The 12,821-nt window shown below is 48.0% G+C and overlaps 1 protein-coding gene across 1 annotated transcript in view; it reads left to right on the top strand.

Moving 5' to 3' along the window:
• The window catches only part of RASGEF1A (RasGEF domain family, member 1A), a 14,390-nt gene extending 8,538 nt beyond the window's left edge, over positions 1-5,852 (top strand). Inside the window, exons 5-13 of the mRNA XM_010852003.1 lie at positions 268-489; positions 976-1,050; positions 1,366-1,458; positions 1,893-1,995; positions 2,079-2,158; positions 2,792-2,983; positions 3,312-3,435; positions 3,848-3,920; positions 4,153-5,852. Of these exons, the coding sequence (XP_010850305.1) occupies positions 268-489; positions 976-1,050; positions 1,366-1,458; positions 1,893-1,995; positions 2,079-2,158; positions 2,792-2,983; positions 3,312-3,435; positions 3,848-3,920; positions 4,153-4,177 (987 nt within the window). The 3' untranslated portion in view covers positions 4,178-5,852. The remainder of the gene's footprint in view (positions 1-267; positions 490-975; positions 1,051-1,365; positions 1,459-1,892; positions 1,996-2,078; positions 2,159-2,791; positions 2,984-3,311; positions 3,436-3,847; positions 3,921-4,152) is intronic.
• Positions 5,853-12,821: the final 6,969 nt, after the last annotated feature.

Below are 12,821 nucleotides of genomic sequence, written 5' to 3'. Positions count from 1 at the left end.
CGGCAGTCACTCTCCTGAAGAGGGCTGCCGGGCCGCCCCATTTGCCTCTCACCCCCACGGGGGCAGCTCAGCTGGCCAGCAACACACAGGCCTGCCCTCGGCATCCTCTGCACATGAACACCCTGTGGCTAGAGTGGGAATGGCCCAGGCCCCCTCCTCCTGCCCTGTGGGTGGGTGCCTAGTGAGAGGTAGGTCCCCAGAGATGAGCTGGGTACCTCCAGGGGGTCCCTCCAGCCCACAAGTACCTTCTCCACCCCCACCCCTCAGGAGAACGGCACTGTGAAGAAGGCCATCTCCCAGATGACGCAGAGCCTGCTGCTGTCCCTGGCTGCCCGGAGCCAGCTTCAGGAGCTGCGGGAGAAGCTCCGCTCACCGGCCATGGACAAAGGGCCCGTCCTCAAGGCCAAGCCTCCAGCTGCTCAGAAGGACATCCTGGGCGTGTGCTGCGACCCCCTGGTGCTGGCCCAGCAGCTGACACATATCGAGCTGGTTAGTGTGGTGAACACCCTTCCAGTGCATGGCTGCGGGGGGCATTCAGATGCTCATCCTCTCACCACTCCCACAGGGTGCGGCAGGGTCTCCCCTGCTGGTCAGACTGGGGTGTCAGGGGGAAGCCCGCACGGCAGCTTTGACCACTGCCTCTGGCAGGTATCTACTTGAGCAGCTGGTTGCCCGGATCACGGCAGCCCCGTGTTCATGGCAGGGGCTTCCAGGGGCAGAACTCCTCCCACCAGCTCTGGTCCCCTAGTCCTGCCTGCGCCCTGGGCTGGGCAGGTACCCTGCATGTAGCAGCCGTGGCCCTGAGGCTTCTGCACACAATCCTGTCCCCCTGCTCCCAGGGGCGCCTTCCAGACCCCTGGGGTACTTCTAGGGGGCCTGTCCACTGGGCACTCTGATCAAGGAAGGGCCGTGGCTGTGGTGCCTGCCCAGGCAGATATGGTCACCCCTCCTGTGCTGTCTCCCTGTTCCCCCCAGGAGAGAGTCAGCAGCATCCACCCCGAAGACTTGATGCAGATTGTCAGCCACATGGACTCCCGGGACAAGCACAGGGTGAGGGCAGAGGGTGCTCTGGAGGGGGGCTCACAACTGATGCTCCTGGGTCTGGTCTCCTAGCACCTGCTCCAGGGGTGGACAACGGCCATGCAGGGTGATGTATGCTGGGCGGGGGGTGGTGTTCCCAGAGGCCTCCAAGCTGATCCCTGCAGGGCTTGGGGGGATCCCCTGGGGCCCGTCCAGCAGCCCCACTCCCCTCCCCTCCCCGCTTTCACAGTCTCCTCTCCCGGGTCCTTGGTTCTGGGGGTGGGGGTGGAGCAGCACCCACTGGCAGGGTCCTTGGGCTCCCTCTGACCTGCCTTGTCCCCACAGTGCCGAGGGGACATGACCAAGACGTACAGCCTGGAGGCCTACGACAACTGGTTCAACTGCCTCAGCATGCTGGTGGCCACCGAGGTGTGCCGGGTGAGTCCTGCATGGCGGGCCCCGGTGGAGCGCAGTCTCCTCCTGACCCCACCGTGTCCCCTGAAGCTCTGCCTCCCCTTTCCCACAGAGGATGAAACTTTCTAAGTGCAGACAGGAAACTTTTATTGCCGGGGCCTTCGAAGTACCCCTCCCCCGCCCCAAAGTGATGACTTAAATTACAACAGTGACCCACTGTGGAAGCACCCTGACGTGCCCAGCATGGTCCCCTTTGACTGCCCTCCCCTCCCGCCCCTTGGCTCAGCATCAAACCACCACGGCCTCATCTCCTGCCTTTGCAGCCTGGGCATGTCCCCTCACCTGGTCCCACAGCTCTGTGGGACAGGCAGCTCCCCATCAGGCTGCCCTTCGGGGGCTGGGGCTGGAGGGGACAACCCCCAGTGGGGCCCAAGCTGAGTGGTCTGGCTGCCCTCCAGGTAGTGAAGAAGAAGCACCGGACCCGCATGCTGGAGTTCTTCATTGACGTGGCCCGAGAGTGCTTCAACATCGGCAACTTCAACTCCATGATGGCCATCATCTGTGAGTGTGCGGCCCCCGGGGTCCCCTCCGGTGCTGCGGGGCCCGCCTCCCCCCGCCCTCACCCTGCCTGTCACCCCCCGCAGCTGGCATGAACCTCAGTCCTGTGGCGAGGCTGAAGAAAACGTGGTCCAAGGTTAAGACAGCAAAGTTCGACGTCTTGGAGGTAGGCGTCAGCCTCAGGAGGGGGCTCCCATCGTGCTTTGGCCCCTGTGAAGACGTGCTGCCCTGAGTGCCGTCTGGTGTTGGGCGTGTCAGCAGGCCTGGCTGCACTGCCCCTGGGAGGCGGGCGGCCCACGCATCCTTGGCTTCGGGACTTCAGTCAGAACTGGCACTGCCTAAAGCAGAATTCTGGGGAGAGATTGGTAGGGGTTTGGCAAAGGCAGGCCGATAGCCCCAGGCTGGGCAAGGTTGACCAAGCAGAGACTGGCCTGTTCCCTGAAGTCCTGGGTCGTCTGGGTGGCCCAGGGGCTGGCCAGTGAGTGTGCAGCTGGTCAGGTTTGGGGCTGTGGGCCTCTGCGAAAGGGCAGAGGAAGGTTTTGAAGGTTAAGACGCATACTCAGGAGGCATAGAAGAGGTGTGAGCGAGCTGCTGAGACCTCTCCAGCTCTTCCTGTGATGCTCGGACCCTAACCCAAAGGCCTAGCCTGGCGCACAGCCGGGACCCTCTGCACTTCCCCCGCTGTGCTCACTCCTGGAAACAAGGGGCCGCCCAGAGCTGGTTCCTGCAGAGGGTGTCCTGAGCAGGTCTGAGGGCTGTGGAGGTACAGTGCCCACCACGTCCTCCCATCTGCCCACAGCACCACATGGACCCGTCCAGCAATTTCTGCAACTACCGGACAGCCCTGCAGGGGGCCACGCAGAGGTCCCAGACGGCCAACAGCAGCAGGGAGAAGATCGTCATCCCCGTGTTCAACCTTTTCGTCAAGGACATCTACTTCCTGCACAAAATCCACACCAACCACCTGCCCAATGGACACATTAACTTCAAGGTTAGCTCAGTCCCGTGCCCTGTCCCTACCCAGGGAGGGTCATGGCTACCAAGTGACCTCCAGGTGTGTGGTGGCCCTAGCTCTGGGTGGGTGATCTGGTTACATAGCTAGGAGACACAGGCTCCTGGGGAGTGAGGTCAGGGTGTGTTCTGGTTGGTGGTGCTGTGCTGTGTGGGGGGGCCCTTCTGGGGTCCGAGTTGGCTCTGTAGGGCTACCGTCCTGTCTCACCGGGACCAAGAAGGTGAGCAGCAGACTGAAAGCAGAGCCTACGTCCCCTTCCCTAACCAAGGTTTTCAAGCTTAAGGTGCCAAATCTTCTGACCCTTCAGAAATTTTGGGAGATCTCCAGGCAGATCCATGAGTTCATGACATGGACACAGGTGGAGTGTCCCTTTGAGAAGGACAAGAAGATTCAGAGTTATCTGCTGACGGCTCCAATCTACAGCGAAGAAGGTGAGCGCCCCCCGCCCCTGCCGCCCAGGCACACACTGTAAAAGTCACTCTGACTTGGGGTGGTTATTCCCATGCTACGCTGGGGAAGCTCAGCTCTCAGGGGTGAGTGCATGAGGGTGGGATGCGAGCGGATGGGAGATGAAGGACAAGAAGAGATCGGGCTCCTGAGAGCCAGGATGGGGCTGGGTCAGTGCTGCGGAACCAGAGAAATCTTAGAGTCCCCAGGAAACTGGAGCCCCACACAGCAGACCCCTGGGGACCATTCTGGGCCAGATGTCACTGCCTGCTTGGTCTGGGAGTTCCTTCCTGGGCCTCACTCCACCCTGGAAGGGAGGGTTTGAGAAGGGTATGTGTGTCGGGCGCAGACTGACCGTGTGTGGACATGGCTTCTGAGGGTCTTCTTGTCTCTCAGCTCTCTTCATCGCCTCCTTTGAAAGTGAAGGTCCAGAAAACCACATGGAAAAGGACAGCTGGAAGACCCTCAGGTAGGAGAACTCCAGGAGCAGTCTCGTGACCCGACCAACCCCCATGCCCGAGTCTACAAGGAAGGGAAAGGATGAGGTGGGGGAGCATCCCTGAGGACCTGGGGTTTGAACTCCCCTGATCCTCCCTCCATGGCCGGTTCCTGGCAGCCAGACCTCCCCTAGTTGCACAGGCCCGCCCGGGGGAAGGGCTCGCGGCCGCCTGACCATTTCCCCATTCCCTGCCCACCTTTAGGACCACTCTCCTTAACAGAGCCTGAAGGCACGGATGCGGCCTGCAGATGCTGGATGAAGCACACTTATGTACTGAGTTTTAATCTTGATTGATATGGGTTGAGATGAGGAGGCCTCACTGGTTGGGGTCCATTTTGTACATAACTTTTATGAAGAAAAAAATAATTATTTCATGCATCAACCTTTGGCACTTAACAAAGTTCTTTTGTTTACTTTAACAGGGCAGGGCCCTGCTTTGGGGAGGGGTGGGGAAAGAGTATCATGGGAGATGGTGTCCATGATAACATCTTATTCTAATGAAATGTAGATTTTTATTTTCTACTTTTGATTATTAACATCTTACAAAAAAAAAATATTTAAAAAAACCCAACCAAAACCAACGTGAGCCCTGCCTCCTTTCCAGCCAGTGTCTCTGATGTCGGGGTTAGTGCCTTAGAGGGTACTGAAGGCCAGTCTCGCCCGCAACTAGGCTGCTGGAGGCGCCGGGGAAGTGCTGCCATCAGTGCCCAGGCCTGCGAGGGTCCGGCAGGAAGGGCTCGGGTGGCCGGGGGGGGGGTCTCATTTGCTTATTTCTAGAAGTGCACCTTGAACATGGGCTTTCCAAAGTTTACATTTTCATTTTCCTTTATCAGGGATTTATCGGAGTCAGTGGGGAGGGAAGGGGGAATACCTGGCAGTGTATTTTCTGTTGGAATATGTCTGGCAAATTACTCAACTACAGAGAAAATCTCAACGTAAGGAGGGGAATCATGGAATTGTCAGTTTTCCAGGCTTAGCCGTAATGAAGTAAAAACACAGTACAGTGAAGGATGGGGACACTCACTGAAAGCCACCTTGAAGTCCGAGTACAAAGTGAAAAGAAGCAACTTACAAATCAGTACCCTCCTTCCCTCTGGGCAGGGGGCTCCCCTAGTGGAACTGAAACCCAGAGTTAGCCAGGCCCGTATCTGCTGGAGCCCGTGCACATACAACTGCCCAATGTTTGGAGCTGTTTTCCACACCAAGACTCGAGGCGTGCACTCCATTTTCTGTCTGGCTTCCTGGCCGTGGGACCTTGACAGCCCTGCTCCCTCCAAGGCCAGAAGTGGGCAGTCCATGCTGACTGTCTCCCTCTTGGCGGGCTTTCATTCCACCCAAGCATACCTGGAACCCTCTCTCTCCGCACATGGCTGGCGTTCGCCAGAGCCTCCAGCTGGGAGGCCTGGGTGAGGACGGATCTGTTTGTTAGTTGCCAATTCCCAGAACTCCTGGGAGAGCCTGGAGATGTGATCTGCTGCTGACGTCGCCCTCAGCCCCGGGTGGAGCAAGGATATTCACACTGTATTGTCACAGTGGTTTTGCACTTTTCAGATGTTCTAGATAGTACATACTGTATACTGATAGTACATATTGCTTTATGTATTTGAAATAAAGGTTTAAAAGTTGAGAATCTATATTTGGAATACAATGTTAGAACCTTTTTCATCCACGTGTTAAGGAGCTTCCACATCAATGTGCACTTCACTGGGTTATCAGTTCTAGTACCGACCTGCCACAGTGTCTACATTTGCTATTTTGTTTTTCCAATTTGATACATACCCTAACTCTGATGTTTTGGTATTTCGAGATGAACTCTGAGTATAAAGCTGTACCATAATGCAGGATGTCAGCTACTGGTGTGACTGGACGTACTTGCATCAATAAAAGAACATGTTGCTCCCCTTGTTTGCCTGATCTCTGTGTGTGGCTGTGAGGATGGTGGCTCTGATGCTGGCAGGAGGCACAGGCATGCCTGGCCAGAAGGGAGGATGAGATGCCAGGGCCACCACGGCCTTTCAGAGATGGAACAGGAACTCTCACCTCCACATTCTGACAAAGGGCTTTTCAAATAATGCAAAACAAGAAAAAATTGTACAAGAGGCAGGTTCTATCCTGCTTTCCTTAAAGACAGATCCAGAAGGGTATCACTAGCAGCCTTGAATTACGTGGTCGTGTAAGTTCAGGGCCTACCTTCAAGACTGCCAAGGTTCCTTTACTGCAGGGCGGATAGGAACCTTTGGTGTCCACGGGGGCTGGGGGTGTTGGGGTGCGCTGGCTGATGTGCTTCTCCATCGCGGTTCTTCTGTTTCAGTTGGTCATGTTCAGGAGTGCTAAAGGAGAGAGGGTTGTTGAGGGGCACACAAGAGCTTGTGGAACTGAAGGAAAAGAAGTGAGATGCTGCCTTTGTCTGGATGTCTCACAGCCAACCTGTCAGGTGCCCAGGCTGGACGAGGTCAGCTGCGCAGACCTGACACTGCTCCTCAGAGCCAGCTCATTAAAGAGCGCTGCCTGCAGAAACCTTTCTGTGCTGGGGGTGGGGGTGTGCTGAGAGGGGATAGAGTTAGCTCAGACCATTAAAGAGTGCTGCCCGCAGAAACCTTTCTGTACTGAGGGAGCTGCTGTGCTGCGTCATCATCCACCAGTATAGTTGGTCACCAGGTATGCTGAGGGACTGGCACCGAAATGTGGCCAGTGCAAGAGGAACAGAACTCTGACTTATTTACATTTAAATAGCTAGTGGCCACTGTACTGGAGAGAGGCAAGGCCTGGCGGACCTTGTCACCTGCTGCCCCTCCAAGTGCCTTGTGGAATGGACAGCATGCGATAGGGGCTTGGGTGTTTGTGGAGCAAATGAGGACCCCTGTAAGGATTCCTAAGTGAGTTTTGGATCAATGAAAACACTTTTTAGGTCTTTCCACTCAATGGCATCCTTACTTTCTTGGTATAGTTAGTCTTGGAAGTTACTACATACCTCACCTGAAGGAGGAGCTGCACCTCACCTGGTCTGCATCTTGGAGCTTGAGCTGGGAGTGGGAGGCGAGCCGGCTCGGTGAGCCACGGCACTGTCCTTCACACATGGGGTGGTGCCCTCCAGGCAGTGTTCCTCAAGGTGTTGGTCCCCACCCAGCAGGAGCAACAATGGGAGACTCAGGTATGGATCTACAGCAACAATGTTAAGGGAATAATGTTGTCAAGAATAAAAGAAAATATCCATCAACAGATGCATAAAGAAGTTGTGGTACATATATACAATGGAATATTACTTAGCCATAAAAAGGAACAATATTGGGTCATTTGTAGTTAGTTATGTGGATGAACCTAGAGTCTGTCATACAGAGTGAAGTAAGTCAGAAAAAGAAATATTGTATATTAACACATATATATGGAATCTAGAAAAATGGTACTGATGGGCACATTTGCAAGTCTGACATAGAGAACAGCTGTGTGGGACGACTAGAGAGAGTAGCACTGACATGTATACACTGCCTTGTGTCTAACAGACAGCTCGCAGGAAGTGACTGTGTAGCACAGGGAGAGAGCTCAGTGCTCTGTGAGGACCTGGAGGGCTGGTATGGGGGTGGGCAGGAGGGAGGCGAGAGGAGGAGGGGATACACGTATACATATAGCTGACTCATTCTGTTGTACAGCAAAAACAATGACACAACATTATAAAGCAATTATCCAATTTGGGCTTCCCTGGTGACTCAGTGGTAAAGAATCTGCCTGCCAATGCAGGAGACACAGGTTCAATCCCTAGTCTAGAAAAATCCCCTGGAGAAGGAATTGGCAGCCCACTCCAGTATCCTTGCCTAGGAAATCCCATGGACAGAGAAGCTTGCTTCCAAGAGTTGCAGAGTCGGACATGACTTAGCAACTGACAACAACAAATCCTCCATTTAAAAAATTTTAAAAATGGGAGGAAAAAGAATATAAGAGAGTTAAGCACCTGCCCTTTTCTGACAGCATGAAAGACTTAAATGCTTCAGTTCAGTTCAGTCACTCAGTTGTGTCTGACTCTTTGCAACCACATAGACTGCAGCACGCCAGGCCTCCTTGTCCATCACCAACTCCCGGAGTTCACTCAAACTCACGTCCATTGAGTTGTGATGCCATCCAACCATCTCATCCTCCGTCGTACCCTTCTCCTCCAACCTTCAATCTTTCCGAGCATTAGGGTCTTTTCAAATGAGTCAGTTCTTTGCATCAGGTGGCCAAAGTATTGGGAGTTTCAGCTTCAGCATCAGTCCTTCCACAGACTATTCAGGACTGATTTCCTTTAGGATGGACTGGTTGGATATCCTGGCTGTCCAAGAGACCCTCAAGAGTCTTCTCCAACACCACAGTTCAAAAGCATCAATTCTTCTGCGCTCAGCTTTCTTTATAGTCTAACTCTCATATCCATACATGACTATACTGGAAAAACCATAGCTTTGACTAGACAGACCTTTGTTGGCAAAGTAATGTCTCTCTGCTTTTCAATATGCTGTCTAGGTTGGTCATAACTTTTCTTCCAAGGAGCAAGTGTCTTTTAATTTCATGGCTGTAATCACCATCTGCAGTGATTTTGGAGTCCAAGAAAAAATCTGTCACTGTTTCCACCGTTTCCCTGTCTATTTGCCATGAAGTGATGACACTGGATGCCATGATCTTCGTTTTCTGAATATTGAGCTTTAAGCCAGCTTTTTCACTCTCCTCTTACACCCTCCTCAAGAGGCTCTTTAGTTTTTTTTTTCTTTCTGCTATAAGGGTGGTATCATCTGCATATCTGAGGTTATTGATATTTCTCCCAGCAATCTTGATTCCAGCTTGTGCTTCATCCAGCCCAGCATTTGTCATGATGTACTCTGCATATATGTTAAAGAAGCAGGGTGACAATATACAGCCTTGACATACTCCTTTCCAAATCTGGAAACAGTCTGTTGTTCCATGTCCAGTTCTAACTGTTGCTTCTTGACATGCATACAGATTTCTCAGGAGGCAGGTTAGGTGGTCTGGTATTCCCATCTCTTTCAGAATTTCCCACAGTTTGTTGTGATCCATACAGTCAAAGGCTTTGGCATAGTCAATAAAGCAGAAGTAGATGTTTTTCTGGAACTCTCTTGCTTTTTTGATGATAGCAATTTGATCTCTGGTTCCTCTGCCTTTTCTAACTTCAGCTTGAACATCTAGAGTTCATGGTTCACATACTGTTGAAGCCTGGCTTGGAAAATTTTGAGCATTACTTTGCTAGCGTGTGAGATGAGTGCTTAAATGCTCACCTACTGAAATTGACTGATAAACCTATGCAAAACTTTAACATCCAAGTAAAGGCAGAAACTCATAGCTTTAATTTTCAGTCCACAAGGGGGAAAGAGAAGAAAGTCCAGAGCCTGCTCTAGAAGGGTCAATAGGAGATCTTAGGCCATAAAGCTGACATATCAAAGAGCCATCCCTCAGCATAACAGTGAACTTGAAATAAAACACTCCTACTCCAATCCCACCAAGATGCTAAGGAAGACTGCCTGTTTTGAACCTCAGCATTCCATGGGAATGGGGAGAATTTACCCCTGATAATTGACAACCACAAACCAGTGAGTTTCACAAAGTTTAACAGCACAAACCACACTGGTCAAAAAAACTTCAAGCTCAGAATTTAGTTTAACATGGCCCTGAACTGGTATTGTCCCTAAGTTACCCAGTGGAAGCAAAAGTTCTGTCTATATTCTAGTTGGAAACGTCTCTCCTTAGCTGTGTCTAATATACCATTAAATCCACCTACTAGATTAAAAAAATGTTCATTTCTAGATGCTCTATTTGGATAAATTCTGTATAAATTACCTACTTATGCAGACGCTCTATTTTTGTCCAAATCTACTTGGACAAAATCCTGGATAAATAACTGGAATGTAACACAGAAAGGCAAAGGTTGGAAAATATGAAACAGAGTTAACATATGTTATTACAGTTACAGAAGGAAAAAGAATGAGGCAGAGACAATGAAAATGTAATAGCTGAGAATCTTTCAGCTGACAAAAGACAATCTAATTAGCCCAAAGATTCTCAAGCAGGATCAGAAGGGAAAAAAAAAATCTGCATACAGACATATCATAGTGATTCAGAATAGAGATAAAGAAGAGATTTTAAAGACAGCCAGAGGAAAAAAAGGTTGATTACCTTTAATGGCGTGTCAACTGTTAAGCTGATAGCTTATTTCACAACAGAAATAACTGAAGGCAGAAGACAGTGGAATCATACCATCAGTGTGCTGTGGAATTAAAGAATCCTCAGCTAGAGTTGGAACAGGCCAGGAGGGGGAGTTCTCATACCCAGCTACACATCATCAGTTACTCCAAACAGCATGAAAGGCAGCAAACATTTCCATCACAGGAAGGTGTTGCCTGCTTTATCACCAACCAGGAAGAGAGAAAACTTCTTTTTCTTCAGAGTACAGAAGCCCACCAACTAGAATGAACTCCCAGCTTCCTCCATTGAACATTTCGGTTAATACAGTTCCTCCTAATTCCCCATTTTACCATATAGAAGCAAGTTTCCTTTTCTTGTTCTCTGATTTGCCTATGGCCCTGAACTGCAATTCCTCTGGCTATTCCTGAGTAAACTCACTTTTCCTGGTCAAATAGATGAATATATTATTAGAGTTGACCATGCTAAAAAATTTCTCAACCTAGAATTCTAAACCCTTCAAAAATATTTCTTAAATGAGATAAAGATATTTATAAACTAAAATAGAGTCTAGCATAATGCCTTCACCAAAAGAAATTCTAAAGGATGAATCTTGACTCTACTACATGAAAATTATTTCCATATGAATCACAGATCTAAATATGAAACGCAATCAATAAAGCACTTAAAAGAAAACATGAACATTTAATCTTTACTTTGGAGTAGGCAAAGGTTTTTAAAATTGGACACCAAAATCACTAGCCATAAAAGAAAGCGGATAAACTGGACTTTATTACTAACTACTTCTGCTTATTAACAGGTAATATTAAGAGAATGAAGACCAGTCCCCTGCCTGGCAGAAGATATTTGCAAAATATAAATCCGACAAAAGACTCATATCCACAGTACAGAGGTAACTCCTATACATCAATTAAAAAAAAAAAAAAAGCCCATGAAAGAAAAAAGGGCAGAAAAAAGGAATAGGCATTTCACAAATAAGATATTCAAATGGCCAATATGCATATGAAAAGATACTCAACATCATTTTCCTAATGATAAGCTAAAATAAAAATTAAATAACTGTACACATTCAACAGAAATTAAAGAGTCTGAATTTAAAATGTTGAAAATATTTGTGGGGACGATATGAGGCAACAAGATCTCTCATATGTGGCTGGTAGGGGTTCAGTTATTTGGAAGGACTGAGAAAAATTTGACAACACCTGGTAAGACTATTTAAGAAAAACAAAAAGCACAAATAAACAATATCAAGAATAAAAAGGTTATCATGATTGATCCCATACATATTACACAGATAACAAGAGGAAATGGCAAACAGCTTTGTATGTTTCATCTAAAATTTCAAGTTTATACGTATAAATTCCTAACAAATAGCACCTTACCTAAAATAACTCAATCAAAACTGACTCTAGAAGAAACAGAAAATCTGAACAGTTCTAGAGTCATTAAATAAATTGAGCTCGTGATAAGAGATTTTCCTGTGTAGAAAGGTTCAGGCTCAGGTAGCTTTCAGGAAGTTTTGTCAAATATTCTAAGGAAGAAATAATTACGGTCATACAAAACTTTTCTAGAAACGGAGTACAAAGGAACACCTGTAACTTAATTTATAAGTGAGCAAAACCTTTATAGGAAAGCCCAAGAATGAGAAAGGATGTACAATATATAGGCAATCTTATTCATGAACACAGATGAAAAACACCCGAAAAAAGCACTTATATATACAACACCCGTACACAAATATATACAGATATGCAAACAAATGTTTGTATATGCATGAAAACCGAATCCAGCAATGTGTAAGGATCATATATCAGGACAGATTGGTGTTTACCCCAGGAATGCAAGGGTACTTCAGAAAATTCTATCAATTTAACATATTCAAGATGGAAAAAATCATATAATCATCTCAAAAGATATAGTAAAAACATTTAACAAATGCTTTCAAGCATGATAAAAACTTGCCAAGTGGTAACAGAAGGTAACTTTATTAACTTAATAAAGGGTATTTATTAAAAAAGAATACCATACTTACTGATGACACTGCAAACGTCTCCCTTGAAATCAGAAATACGGGCAGGACGTCCACTGTTACCACTTCCAGTCAACTGCAAAACAAATCCTAACAAGCACAGTTTAAAGCAAGAAAAATATACAGAAACTGAAAAGAAGCAAAACTTCTCTATTACTCATAGATATATAAGTGTGTAACAGAAAAAATGCCAACTAGAAATACAATATTAGAAGTGCTTGGGACTTCACTGGTGGTCTAGTGGTTACAACTGCACTCTTTCATTCCAGGAGGCATGGGTTTGAGCCCTGGTCAGGAAACTAAGATCCCACGTGCTGGTGTGGGGAAAAAAAAAAAAATTGTGTTTGGCAAGGTTACTGAACACAAAAATTAACACAAATCAGTTTGATTTCTAAATCTCAGCAAAAAATTAAAAAAAAAATAAAAACAAAAGATATTTACAGTGGCATAAAAAATGCAAACTATCTAGGAAAAAAAGCTTTAAAAAATCCACTGTGTGAAAAAGTACAAAACTTAACTGAAGATAATAAAGACCAAAATAGATAATATCACGTTCAAGGACTGGAGGGCTCTGTATGATAAAATGTACTTTTTCCCCAAAGTGATCTTATAGATTCAATGAGATTCTAATAAAAATTCACAAAAGTTTTCATGAAACAAGC

This window comes from Bison bison, unplaced genomic scaffold (genome assembly GCF_000754665.1).
Source record: "Bison bison bison isolate TAMUID 2011002044 unplaced genomic scaffold, Bison_UMD1.0 scf7180017864306, whole genome shotgun sequence".
NCBI lineage: Eukaryota > Metazoa > Chordata > Mammalia > Artiodactyla > Bovidae > Bison > Bison bison.
The sequence above is the reverse complement of the archived record's forward strand: the minus strand, read 5'-3'. Positions and strand labels throughout refer to the sequence as shown.